The sequence below is a fragment of the Homalodisca vitripennis genome, chromosome 3 (genome assembly GCF_021130785.1).
Source record: "Homalodisca vitripennis isolate AUS2020 chromosome 3, UT_GWSS_2.1, whole genome shotgun sequence".
NCBI lineage: Eukaryota > Metazoa > Arthropoda > Insecta > Hemiptera > Cicadellidae > Homalodisca > Homalodisca vitripennis.
In genome coordinates, this window is record NC_060209.1 from 98,121,033 (window position 1) to 98,135,106 (window position 14,074).

At 31.8% G+C, this 14,074-nt stretch overlaps 1 protein-coding gene across 1 annotated transcript in view; it reads right to left on the bottom strand.

Moving 5' to 3' along the window:
• LOC124357226 (4-coumarate--CoA ligase-like) overlaps positions 1-5,314 on the bottom strand; it is a 68,655-nt gene extending 63,341 nt beyond the window's left edge. Inside the window, exon 1 of the mRNA XM_046808776.1 lies at positions 4,937-5,314. Coding sequence (XP_046664732.1) covers positions 4,937-5,236 — 300 coding nt within the window. The 5' untranslated portion in view covers positions 5,237-5,314. The remainder of the gene's footprint in view (positions 1-4,936) is intronic.
• Positions 5,315-14,074: the final 8,760 nt, after the last annotated feature.

The following is a 14,074-nucleotide window of genomic DNA, read 5'->3' on the forward strand; positions in this document are numbered from 1 at the left end:
TCATAAAACATGATAAGTGATATTATTTAGAGGTACTGTTTGTTTATTTTTAGATTGGATTAGTGGATACCTGTTGATATTAAGAGCTTGTCACTTACAAATTGTGTTACAAATCTTGTAAAATGACTTCAAATGTTTTAATCAGGCTATTTTATTAATGTGATTCTTCACCTACATAAAACACGACAACCTATTATTATAATTATTATGCTTTCAATTTAGTGAATAATTATGTTGGTTGTATCCCTAGTGAGAAGTTTTATTGAAGAACAATTATGTGAAAGATTTCTTATGATGTGTTTTAAAATTAAACCTCTCTTGTAGTGAGGATTATTAAACAAATAATTGATATTATTGATGAACAATTGACCTACCTTGTTAATAAAAAGATAAGAGAAGGTATATTACTTGATTGTTTAAAAGTAGCGAAAGTAGTTCCTACCTTTAAGAAAAGTGATAAAACCTCCCATAGCTATTGCTCCATCTCCTTAGTACCAATTTGGTAAAATATTAGAACGTTTATTAAAAACCAGTTACAATAATTTTTCCTGCATAATAGTTTCCTATGAAACAGAATTTGGGGTTTTACCAGGACTCAATTCTACAAAAGCTGTTGAAACTTTAGTCAGTAATGTTTTAATCTTTTTGAGTGCCAACACTATTTATAATGATCAAATTATTAAACATTTGTAAGTTTTAAATTTGTTACATTTCTTTTTGTTAATTAATGCTTGTGAATTGTAACGTGATAAAATACACTTTAAAAATAATGATTTCCCCTATGGTAATTTAGTTTGTACATCTGTGTTTTAAACAGTTTTTACATTTTGTTGTAGTCTGTCTAGAATTTGACTTTGACAAATTTATTGTAACTGTATACTTAACGAAAAATAAAACAATCTTTAATCTTAACAATGGCAAATATGTTTAGCAACCATTAACTTTTTCTTTATTCTTTACAAATACCTATATAGTTTTGTGTAAATCATATAATATGGATGATGCCTAGTGATCTGTACAAGTAATCACATTGTATGACAGTGATGCATCAATATGCATCAATGCATCAATAGCAGTCAATGTGTTAAAAAAAATAGAAAGGCAAAAATACATATAAAAATGCTCAAAAATATTTATTAAGACCTAAATGATACCAATGTCTCGAGAAAATTACTCCAACAGAAAACTCTAATCATCAATAAAAGTTTTAACAATATTTGAAAAAAAGTTATAACATGTTGTAAGATACTGTTTTAAAACTATTGAGTTTACATCATTTTGTGTTTAAATGATAGCTTTTGTAGAAAGGTAACCATTTACAAAACAGTCTAGGCATAAAGTTAAGTAGTATAGTAACAAATGTGCTTCATGTTAGATGCTATGCAGATAAAAAAGCAGAGAAACACCACAAAACATAATGGGAAAGGCCAAGATTGCTAGAACAACAACCAGCATAATAACAAATACAATAAGAATAAGATGAACTTACAGCAGCCTACATAATAGTCTTCATTGTGGTAAATATGTTCTGATTGATTTACAACTATAACAGTGAGTTATATAACTGTGATGCTTCTTTACTGAAAGTTTAGTTTTTTTTTACATAACTAGTTTAGTAGTAAGTAGTTGTGTCTTTTTCTCAAAAAGCACTAAAGTAAGAAAAATGAATTGTTTATAAATAGAGTTTAAATCTTTTCATAGAAATTAATAAAAATGTGAGTTCCTAACTTAAAAATACAGTAATGTGTAAAAAATTAGATGTAGAAATATATTTTCTTTTTAGTTTTAAAGCATGCAAGAGTTTTGTAAAAATCTTCAATGGCATGTATTTTATGAATACATGTATATTATAAGAAAGTTTCATGACTGTAGGTTTTATAATTTCTAAGAGAAATGTACCTCAAGTTTCTAAATCTAACAGCAAGTAAATGTAGATAAACCCATTTTAGGAAACGAATTTTAGTATAAAACACGTTTTATTACTCTAAATGTTTTATATGATCCAAGGTAGATTGATAGTGATTGTTCAAAAGTTCCAAAATGGAGTAAATCTCAGTTACTAAGCATTGAAGACCAAAACAAAAGAGAGCTTTAGGACCCCCCAGATCATTTACAATAACTGTTATTCTTATACATTTTTGTGTACACATTCAAATACATCTCAAAAGGTATCAAGACGTCCGCTGTACAAAGATGAGTATATGATAATATACAAGTGGGAATAATATGTAAATAACAATTACAATAAACAATACTGTAATTTGTGATAATGCTTTATGGTTATTATTTTTTGTAATAACCATACAAAAAAGGCCTCTCTTTTAGAGCTGACAAATTTTCACATATTGAAGACCTATTATAAAATTTGATAATTTTATTAATTTAATAGTTGAATAATTTTCATTTTTTAAAGTAGCAAACTCAGATTTAAATGATATTTTTAAACCACTCTTTCAGCAGAACAAAGATAATTATCAATCGTAAACCAAAGACCAACATTGAGGTGATAAACTATTAATGTCATGTTATTGTTCAACTTCATAGCCGCTACATATTTGATCATGGACATCAGCTTAAATCGCCGTAGGAAATTGATTTAGAGGTTTTGCATGTTATGGCATACCATGCTAGCACTAATCAGAATAATTTGTGTTATTGACTACTTAAGACTTTTTTGTTCTAAGCAAATTGTTGTCTCATGACATGGGTGAATAATACATCCATACAAATAAAAACATAAATATGTTGTTAGTGTTGTCCATCTAACATATAAAAACACTGAAAACGAGTCTTTAGCTTGTCATATTCTTTACTTAAATCTTCCAATATTTTTTACTCAATATTCAAAGTTTAGTTTTAAATATACTCATCAAATTATTACACATCCTAGTTTTAATAATACTGTATTGTAAAAATTGTTCCATTTAAATTAAGTTAGCCAAGTTTTTATTATTTTAGTTTAGTTTAGTATTTTAGTTTTTAATTCTTTAGTGCACACATGAAAAACGTTTTAAATATAAAATACTTGCCCTGGTACCAGGGCATTTTGTTTTATTTGTCAAATAAAGGGCAAAAGGGGATAAGCCTCTTCTTAAAAACAAAAAATCTACATAAAAACATAAACTTTAATATCAGTTAAAAAATTTATTAATGAGATTTGATCTATTAGGGGCCAAAATGAATCAGTTGAATGTAATGGAGAATGTAGCAATATGTACATTTATTCCAGTACAGTTACAACTAGAAATTTTTAGGCCTTGGATTGCTATAGATGCACTGGGACTAGTGTAATTAACAGCTGTTTAACAATGCCACAGCTTTGGCAGTGTGTCTATCTCTCTCTCTCTCTTTGTCAGCAGCAGAACTGGCTATATGCCAAAGTAGGTGAATGGTCAGCTGTGACCTAATAACACAACAGATAAACAAAGTCAGACTGCCATTTGTGCAATCTGGTGGGTGTTGAATAATAGGTTTACCATAGTCCAAACTCCCTTCCAAATATCAAAGTCTACAACTGAGTATATCATTGTTGATTACAAAACAACTTCCGACTCTTCATTTTCTTTATGTTTTTTTTTTAAGAGTGATAAGTAATTTGTAATCAACATTTTAGTAGGGTATTTTTATTCAATTAAAAATTAATTAAGATGACTTCTTAGTTACTGAATACAGTATTGTAATATAATACATATTTTCCATGTGTGGTCTAATAAGTTAACTATCAGGTTTGACTACATTTCATTCTGGAGGGAAAGAAATTTATTTTTATACATCAGTGGCTGATTAAAATCCCTTGAGACTTAGCTTTTGAAATCTGACACTTCCTCCCCCCCCCTCCTAACAAGACAAGTCCTCATCATCATTTTGTAAACTACTTTCGTGATGATATGATTGGCCACAAGATAGGAGTGCCTTTTGAACTTTGGAGTTGTCCCATACTACTTCACCAATATTATTTGGGAAACAGAGCAAATAAAAAAACTTCAATATGAGCAATAAACACTCATTACATTTATTGGTTCAATTCTATTATTATGTAATTAAGGGTGGGTTTATTTTGTTAACTCGCTGTCTAATTTGTGACAAGTTAACTAACATTAAGACATTATATATGAATGTTGTCACAATAGTCCTACTAAAATCTAAGGACCTGCTGACATGAAACCATTATTGGTTTATATGCACTCCTAAACCCTCTCAGAACTTTATTGGAATTAAAATCTTGCTAAATATTTGGACAGTTGCATTTTAAATAACACAATTGACAATCCTGGTTAATTGTTTTTAATTGGTTGTTTGATAGCCTCATCCTCGTTTAAAATGAGTGGTAGTTATGTTAACCAACCAAATAACAGAATATTGTTTTGAAAAATAATAAATAAAAATTGAAAATATCTCATGAGCTATATAATAATTTCCCGGGTAGTCTGGCTATAAAACCCGTTTATTAAAAAGCATTTGCAAGTTATAATAAATATTACAAATATAAGGCCACAAACTTTAGAAGCTTTTATTTCTGCTTGTAAGTACTGTACAAGTAAAATATTTTGCAGGTATAATATGTACTGTATGTTAGAGTTAATCAATAAAACAATGAACATGTCTATAAAATATTAAAAAGCTGAGTTTTGATTCAAATAATTCCAATTTACAAAGAAGTGTATCACAACATACTTAATTACTTTTAATTCACTTTAGATTGAAGGTTTTTATTTCAATGCATGACATCACCACTCCAATGTGTACTTGAAAAAATGTTGAAACCGTTATGAAGAATATATTTTTATATCAAAATATGTTTGTCATGTCAGAGTTGTTTTCCTAGCCATGACCGACATTGTTATCGTCCACAGCCTCCCCAATCCCGTGCGCGATCAGCCGACAACAGCCAACAGCTGATCGCTGCCATGGCAACATCGTGACGGTGTTTACTTACAACAGCTGGTTTGTCCGACCACTCCTCGAAATCTTTCCAGATGTATGCTGGCAGGGACATGTCCGGGACATTGACGGGTCCGAGTGGGGACTCGACAATGTACTCTGTCGGACCGCTGGACTCGTACCTCACGGTTGACACCGATGAGCGATGTTTCACGCCACTCAACAGACGGGTTCCGTTTAACACGGTTTTCACGGAAACACCACTAGAACATTTCCGCGCGCAAATGCTTTTGGTCAGGAATGACTGTTTGCCCGAAAACACGACAGCCCACACAGAAGTTATGCACTTGGCCATAATCAGAGTTGAATCGTATCCGGTGGCTTCAGCTAGAGCAAGTAGACTAGACTGACGTCTGACGACAGCACGAGAATAGTCGCTCCCCCTCCCCCGTCCCCTCCGGCACTATCAGAGACCTTTCCCCCTGCCCCGGCCTCCCGGCCGGTCCGGTGTACGCTGCCCCCTCACTCCGTTTCCGCGTTTCGTACATCGCGTCTTCAATTTTCCTGATACGTTTTATCAAGTGACCCATACAACATTTTGTACCAACGAAAAAAATTCCGTCAGTACGTTTGCGTCAAGCGCTAAAAATATGCTAATAGACTCGGCTGGAAATATGAAAATAGTCAACAATTCGTGCCATACTAAATGAGGCTAATTAACTATAAGCGCAAATTTTTAACGACACTTTATTTTTTTGAAGAGGCATTTTGAAACAAATTATTTCATCATAGAGTGTTAAATAAATATTTGTATCAGAATTTTGCAATCCGGGGCATCCAAAATGATTTTAAAATAAATAATTATATAATCTTATTATTAAAAATAAGTAATATTAAATTACCATATAGTGTAAATGCAAAGAAATTGTAACCGTTTAACCACTGTAAAACAATCTAAATAAAAACCAATTTAGTATCTTATAATTTGAGATGATTGTTGAATAGAGTTTAAAAGGGTCAAATTTATTATTCATAAATGTGTACTGCTGATTTTGTTGTCGTAAAGTATTGAAGTTTGTTTAAATCTAGATTACAACTGACTATTTTTCTTTCTGAATCATTTAGTTTTGTCTGTCCTAAAATATGTACAATAAATATGTACTGAAATAATGAATGATTTTCCTCATGACAAACAATTATAGGAAACTTGCTAAAAGACAAATTGGCAAGCAAGTGTTACCCTGATTTACGTCCTGAAAGAGTTGCTGGAACTTGCGGCGTAGTCCATATACGTGAAGGCCGATTGTGAGTCTGGACTATAGGGCATTTGGAAACGGTCCTCTATAGCTAGTTGACAGTCTGGATGGCATGGGAATATTTACTGTTCGGAATCAAAGTTTTCTTTGCGCTGGTATTTGGCATATTGGACATTAGTTGTCAGTGGCGGAAAGAAATCTTCATGAAGTCCTAACTCCACATTTTACCACAAGACAGCAAGTAATCTTATTTATTCTTACGCTAAAACACACGCTTGTGTATGTTGGAACTAGAGTAACATGTTCCTCAATTTAACAAGAGCCTCAAACGTCTGCTAAGATAAAAAGTTATTATTAGTATTCATTACATTGATAGTAGGCCTAGAATCATATCCAGTTAATAAGATAATACGAAGACTGTTGTAGAACAAAATGTGATAATAATATAATATTAGCAATGCTTGTCAGCACAGACACCCAGGAACATTTTTATCGATATTATTTATCTCTTTATTTAAATGATTTTTAATTGTCTACATATTTACATACAAAAATCAACTTATCCATATGTGCTTTGGATCGGTGACACAGTTGTCACTATTCACACGATGAGATAGTTTACATCTCAAGTTTTATATGAGCTTTCTTTGCGTGTAGAAAATAGTCGACACGGACTTGAGACTAGGGGTCGTTCAGACTTGAGTCTACTGGGAAGTGAGCTGCTACGGTTTTTTGTCCCGTCCCTGAGAGGCGGAGGAAAGATAAATGAGGACCTCTTGTTTTTTGTACTCTATCGGCCATTCTTTGTTTAAGTTCATTATTGGATTATTTAAAAGGATAGAAGGATTATGGACATTTGCGTATACCAAAGTTAGTGTTGATAAATAAAACATTTACACGAAAAACACGAAGCTCTATTTGAGTACGAACCATAGTCAGAAAACTGCCAGCAAATTAAATGGGAAAGGCGCGGAAAGAGGATGTAATTATGAAATCGAACTGTAGGAAGAGTACTCGTAATCGAAGTCTCATAAAACCCTGCAGCTCTGCATACTATAACAAGGTTCTTCCTATTGTTTCAGAGTACGCGACGAACCTATAAAATGTCACAGGGTCTTTTTACACAGTAGTTTAATGCACGCCTGATTATTCTTTAAAACGGTTTCTGTTAAATTGATCTGACATATTTGGTCTGTATCTTTGATACTCTATTCATAGTGTAAAATGTAAAATCCCAACGTTTTCTGCGAGCGAAACTGTATTTAATATATAAAGTTTATTTATCTGCAAAGTTCTACTCGTCTTCAATACAAGCGGACGTATCCATTAGTTCTCAAATACTATTAGATACTTGAAAATTTCTGGTTTATGTTGAAATACAGTCTGTATATTGTTGAACATGATCAATCTTACATAATAAAAATTAAATTAAATTTGATCACCTATTTGCGGTATATGTTGAAATACGTATATTGAACGTGACCAGTCGTAAACAATAACAATGAAAATATCATTGTGCACTCTTGTTTAGATAGTGATTGTTTGGTATGATTTCTCATGACCGCCTTCAGTATCGTATGTACGAAATTTCTTAACTTTTCAGTAAATGTTTACTGCGTCTGTGGATAGGAAGGCGCAATAATGTTTCTCGAGTTGTGGGAGAAATAATGTTATAACATTCGAATATCTTTCTGATATTATGTTATTTCGGATTAAACTACTACTATTTTGATTACACTATCTCTCATACGAACTGAGGTTTATAAAAAGAGATAAACTTATAACACTTCTAGTATGTTTTAATTTATCCCAGTGTTAGTATATTTTGCTTGAAATGTAATGTTTTATGTATTTCGGAATCTGGAGTTCATAAGTTTCACAGATGAAGGGCGTGTGGCCATAATCATTAATACGATATAAATGTAATATTGTCATGTTTATTATTAATATGCTGATTTATTAATTTATCTAGAGCTGTACGAACTTACTGTTTTGTGAAGCTCTTTACTTTAAATTTACAGATTTGTCTGATGAAAAATCGACAATCCTTTGTCAGCTTGGAAAAACAACTGTTATTTATTTAAAAATTGAAATGTATTCTTAGACAGCCGGATGTTAATTAATTGGTGTCAAGGCGCCCAACAGCTTTGTAGATACTGACAACAAGAATGTTTCAATAATTGAAATTAATTTCTTCATCAATTATTACTCGTGAATGATTTAAAACAAAATATACGAGTGCATAGAATGTTCTTTCGGTCAGTTGAAGCATATCCTAAGCTTGGAAATTATCAGAGATGTCATGTTTGCTTCACTTACGAATACAACGAATTAACAGTAATTATCATTTTTGCCATTGCGTACAGCCAGTTTATTTTTAGAAATCTAACGGACCCATATTTAGAGAAAGCAGAGATCTGTATAAATAGTTGTTTGCTATGACTATTGTGAAAGTTGCATATTCCGAGATAGAGTGCGGACGCTCTTCAACATAAATCTGGTCACAGAGTAAATACTTTAGACATATACTTCGTATCCATTCCTATTTCATGCATATTCAGTTTTTAAACGCAAATATGTTGATTTAGAAAATATCACTTTGCATTGTTTATTTCCAACCAATCCTAATATCGGAAAGAAACGACCCGAGATGATTTGTTGCTATCAGTTCAGAGGCGGGCGGGTTAGAGAGATCTCACTTAGTTGTTCGGATGGAACTATGTTTCTTGTTATTACAAATACAATACACGGTATACAGTTATCAATCTGGAAAAAATTAAATCAGTATTTAAACCAATGTAATATATTGTCTTATTAGTTAAAATTGTGCAATTGTGGTTTAGTTGGGTTAATATTGAGTTATTTATTTACTTCTAAGATATAAAAAATTTACAAGGTTGTGATAACGCCAAGAGGATTTATAGGCATTTCAGTTAAGAATATTTCGCAACATTTTAAACAGGTCCAAGAAAAACAGGCAAAGATAACAATGCGATAGCTATAAATTATAGATTGAGGACCATTTATAGCTTAATGAAATTAATTGTTTAACGTAATCTAAGAAACTTACACGTTTTAAATCAAACATTACATAACAGAATCACATTTTGTAATAAGTAATAAATGTGTTACTCCCTCCCTACAGCCATCTTTCATTTACACACTGTAAAAAGTTCATAGACTTATCTTCACCCTTTTTTCTGCGGTTCTGATTACAACAGATCCCCTTATTAATTTAAATGCGCACGATATTCGTTATGGAATGACACAAATTGTTTATTTATTCTGGAATGGCATCTTAAAGGGCTAAAGAGTTTAAAATCCTACAACAATTAACCGAAACCGTCATAGATCGTACCTTCTAAATATATTTATACTGTATTTAAATATATATATATATAATATATATATATATATATATATATATATATATATATTATATTAATAAAACACTTAAATGCCTTTGAACCAATCAATTATTTTATTACACCTCCAGGGATCATTTTTCTCAGTGAGGAACGTATGTCGTGTAGAGCGGCAATTCATACAAGTGTACAAGTTTGTGTACAAGTTGAATGTGTAAATGGAAGTAGCTACTTACATAAAGGTTTTCAAATCTTTGATGGATCTCAGGTGTGAAACTTATGTAAAAAAAGGGGAAAATACTCCTGGAGGTGGAGTTTTAGTGTGGGAGATTTCCTTAGAAAGAACTTGGATAATCAGTTTATTTCACAATATCTTGAACTTGTGGTCTTATAAAGCCTGTACCTATAATAGTATATAAACATTCATAAAAGAAGAGATCGAACAATAATCCTCGCCAACGATAAAATATTATATGATGGGTGTGTTACCCTCCCTTACAAAATAATCCCATCGATACGCCACTGTCTCTGGTTACGGATTCGAGATTAATCCTCTTTTTAACGAGACCTTCAACTCGGGCGCGATAAACAAGACGCACTATTGTAACCGTCTTGCGGAGACAGTTATTTGCAGGCGTTTAGACGGTAGGAAACAAACAACGTGTGTTCATATTAAATAGTAAATAAACAATAAACTAATTGTACCTATTCCGATTATTACGAACGCTTTGGTCCCTAAGATATTTTTATTTTTTGTTTGATTGAATATTAATATGTAATTTACAATTGATTGTAGACAGAATTTATGGACAAATACTTTAATATCCGCGGGATATACAAAATAGTACCACAAAACCTCTCCAACCATGTCTTTATATAGAACTGGACGATTTTTTAACCATGCCACTATTGGGATATTGGAAACTATGGGAATGGAAAAGATACGTCTGGAAATTGAAATTCGATATTTAATACCGAAGATAAGAACGTTTAAAACGTTTTCTTTGTGGAATAGAGTTTTGGCTCTTAACACAGGCATTTCACTCAAAAAGATATAACTTCGCTTTGGTAATGTTAAGGCGGTTGTGGATATGGCATGGCATAATTTAACAGAACATGATTCATTACTTCTTGCAATGAAATATACTAATTACCAGAGGCAAGCAGAGTGTAATGTAATGATTAAAAAAAGCAATGAATCGCTAAGACCCATTATAGAGTTTTATGAAAACGATGATTTTAATGTGATTTAAAACATTTTTATATATTTCTGTAAATTCGATAGAAAATACTTTTAAACATTTTCATATAAAAACTCAGTGATTTGAATTTATTTATTACTTTTATGCACTTTAAGAGTATGTAAAGACACGTACAAGTTATGAAAATATGTTTAATTATTAGTGAACTACCACACAGTCGGTTAATAAAAGAATTTCTAATAAAGCAGCGACAAAAGTTCAACCGTTCTCGACTTTGTTTTTCTTTATGAAAGTATCTGATAAAGGCTCTGTTCAGTATTTAATTTTTAATACGTACCTACTACATGCAAGCATTACAAATATACTTATATCAATATAGATATATCTCATATCGCAGGTAGGTTGGAAGAGACATCTTTCAGGAAAAAGCCTCACCTTTGGTACTTACGTATTTTTTGTAATTTGTTCAATTTTGTTTACTAACGTGTAAAATAAATTGCAAATTAAATAATGAATAATATAAAAGTATGTATAACAAATAGACAGGGCAGTCTGTGTAACAATAGATAGTTTGCGTTATCCCACAAGTTTATAACAGTTATTGCATTAATAACTATTTAGTATTCCACTCGCGTGCGCTTGATGGCTAAATACACTAGGCAGTCTGTGTAACAATAGATAGTTTGCGTTATCCCACAAGTTTATAACAGTTATTGCATTAATAACTATTTAGTATTCCACTCGCGTGCGCTTGATGGCTAAATACACTAGGCAGTCTGTGTAACAATAGATAGTTTGCGTTATCCCACAAGTTTATAACAGTTATTGCATTAATAACTATTTAGTATTCCACTCGCGTGCGCTTGATGGCTAAATACACTAGGCAGTCTGTGTAACAATAGGTACGAGTTTGCGTTATCCCACAAGTTTATAACAGTTATTGCATTAATAACTATTTAGTATTCCACTCGCGTGCGCTTGATGGCTAAATACACTAGGCAGTCTGTGTAACAATAGATACGAGTTTGCGTTATCCCACAAGTTTATAACAGTTATTGCATTAATAACTATTTAGTATTCCACTCGCGTGCGCTTGATGGCTAAATACACTAGGCAGTCTGTATAACAATAGATACGAGTTTGCGTTATCCCACAAGTTAATAGCAGTTATTGCATTAATAACTATTTAGTATTCCACTCGCGTGCGCTTGCCATCGTATTTACTTTAAGTGCATCCCCTATCACTGCATTGCACTAAGTGACTTGATTACTTTAAGAGGCCTAAAACTATAATCTCGTGAGTAATAAAATGTTTCCCACCGTCGAAAGATTTACAACGATGCGACGCGACGGCCAAGCCAAGATTTCACTAGATCCGGTGAACTACGACCCTCCTCGGCCGATGGCAAGTTTCTCCTACAGTTTAAACTTTCACACAAATCTTAATATCTTCAACGAAAGCTTTCATTTAAATATTGCTCATTTCATAACTATAAATGGAATTTTAACAATAAGCTATCACACTGTGGACTAATTAATGCGCTTTGAAATTTGGCGTGCTGGCAAGTCTTGAGTTCAACTTCCAGGAAACAATGCCCACTATAGCCTACTTAAAAACCACATGTAATTATACAAAATGTAATTACATAATATACATATAACACATACATATATTACATACACATACATACATTACATATACATATGTAATTACATGCAATTATCATATATAATTAAACTTTAAATTATAAATTCTATTGTCGTATTGTATGTAGTTCTCCTAAATTAATTTAAAATCCATTTTGTGTGGATCTAATGATGTTTTTAATAAAAACAAAAAACACTACAAATATAAAACTAAAATTATTTTACTGTTTCATTTTAAATTAATTAGGTAGAATACTTATTTTTTTGTTTTAGGATCATTTGTCCAGGCATAGTTTCCATATGTTCTATTTGTGACGAAAACGTAATTAGTTTGGGATCTGTTTATTTCATTGTATATTTGTATCCATCAAAAAATACAAATTATTTCAAACCATTATATGCATACTTAATACTTTATAAACCTTTAGATAATTAGAGGTCAAAATTCGAAGAGCAAGAGAGTTAGAGTAGTTTAGTTCCTTTGTTATATGCATTAAAAATGGTTCAGTATTTTTTTACAACAATTAAACATAAAATTGAATTAGGTTAGGGACGATACATTTAGTTCAACGTTTCTATATACAAAAAATTCTAAATAAAAGAAGTAAATTTTATTTCTTGTATTTAGAATTAAATTCAAAATAAAATAAAATTTATTGTATATAGAAATGTGGAACCTAGTAAAATTTTATGATTGTTGTTGTAAAATTTATTAATACATTTACGAATTGCAATATAATAAACCGTTCGTTATATATTTCCCTTTACTGACGAAGTGTAAAGTATTTGTGCATCAAATTTATTTGTGTGATTCTTTACGAGTTATTGAACTTCTCTGAGATCCTTAACGTAATATGTAAATTAGTGCGACATTTTGTTTTCCCTAAGAGTCTCAGTTTCCACTTGAAACATTAAAGCGAAGCAACTTAGGTTTTTATAGTTTATTTTTGATTATGGAGCTTTGTAAGATATAATTTAAAAATACTGTTTATACGCATTCATGTATATTTGCGTTTTGTCGTTATTGTATATGGTCTGCCTTGTCTTATTATCCGTTTTTGTATAAACTTCCCTTGAGATTTTCATTAAACAGATATAACAATTTAGCTGGAAGTAAAATACTTGGATACCTCGTATAAATATATTTTTGAAATGAGGAACGTCGACATACTTTACTAACAAAGTAAGGAAGAAATCCTATTCGATTTAACAATGCCCTCTTAACGTGATGTGACATTAAAAATTGATGATATTCTGTCTCAATACTGACTAATTATTCGTTTTACTTTAAAGATTGTTATAACTCTTTAATTTACCTGCGACTTTTCCGTGAGTCTAATATTAAATTATGTGCAGAAGAATTAAATACCGGAAACTCCTAGTTCGGGCTGCACCGACCACAATATATAAAGCAAGAAATAGGCCCTCTACAGGTTTTGGTTAATTTGGACGAAAATGACATAATATAATTGCATTACATAATGACTGAAAACGGACGATAAACAAAACCTACATGAGAAAAACGGGACGGGAAGTGCTAGAGCGTGTTGCCGCGGAGCGGGGCAAAACCTAGCGCCACCACTCCGCTGTGCTGCCGAGTCCTGATGTACTGCAACTACAAATTACTGAACAGTACTGTACCGAGATCTGGACCGGAACATCGCCGCGGGCCGTGGCACTGTACCGTCGTGTCGCTTGTCATCGTCATTACTCAATATATACT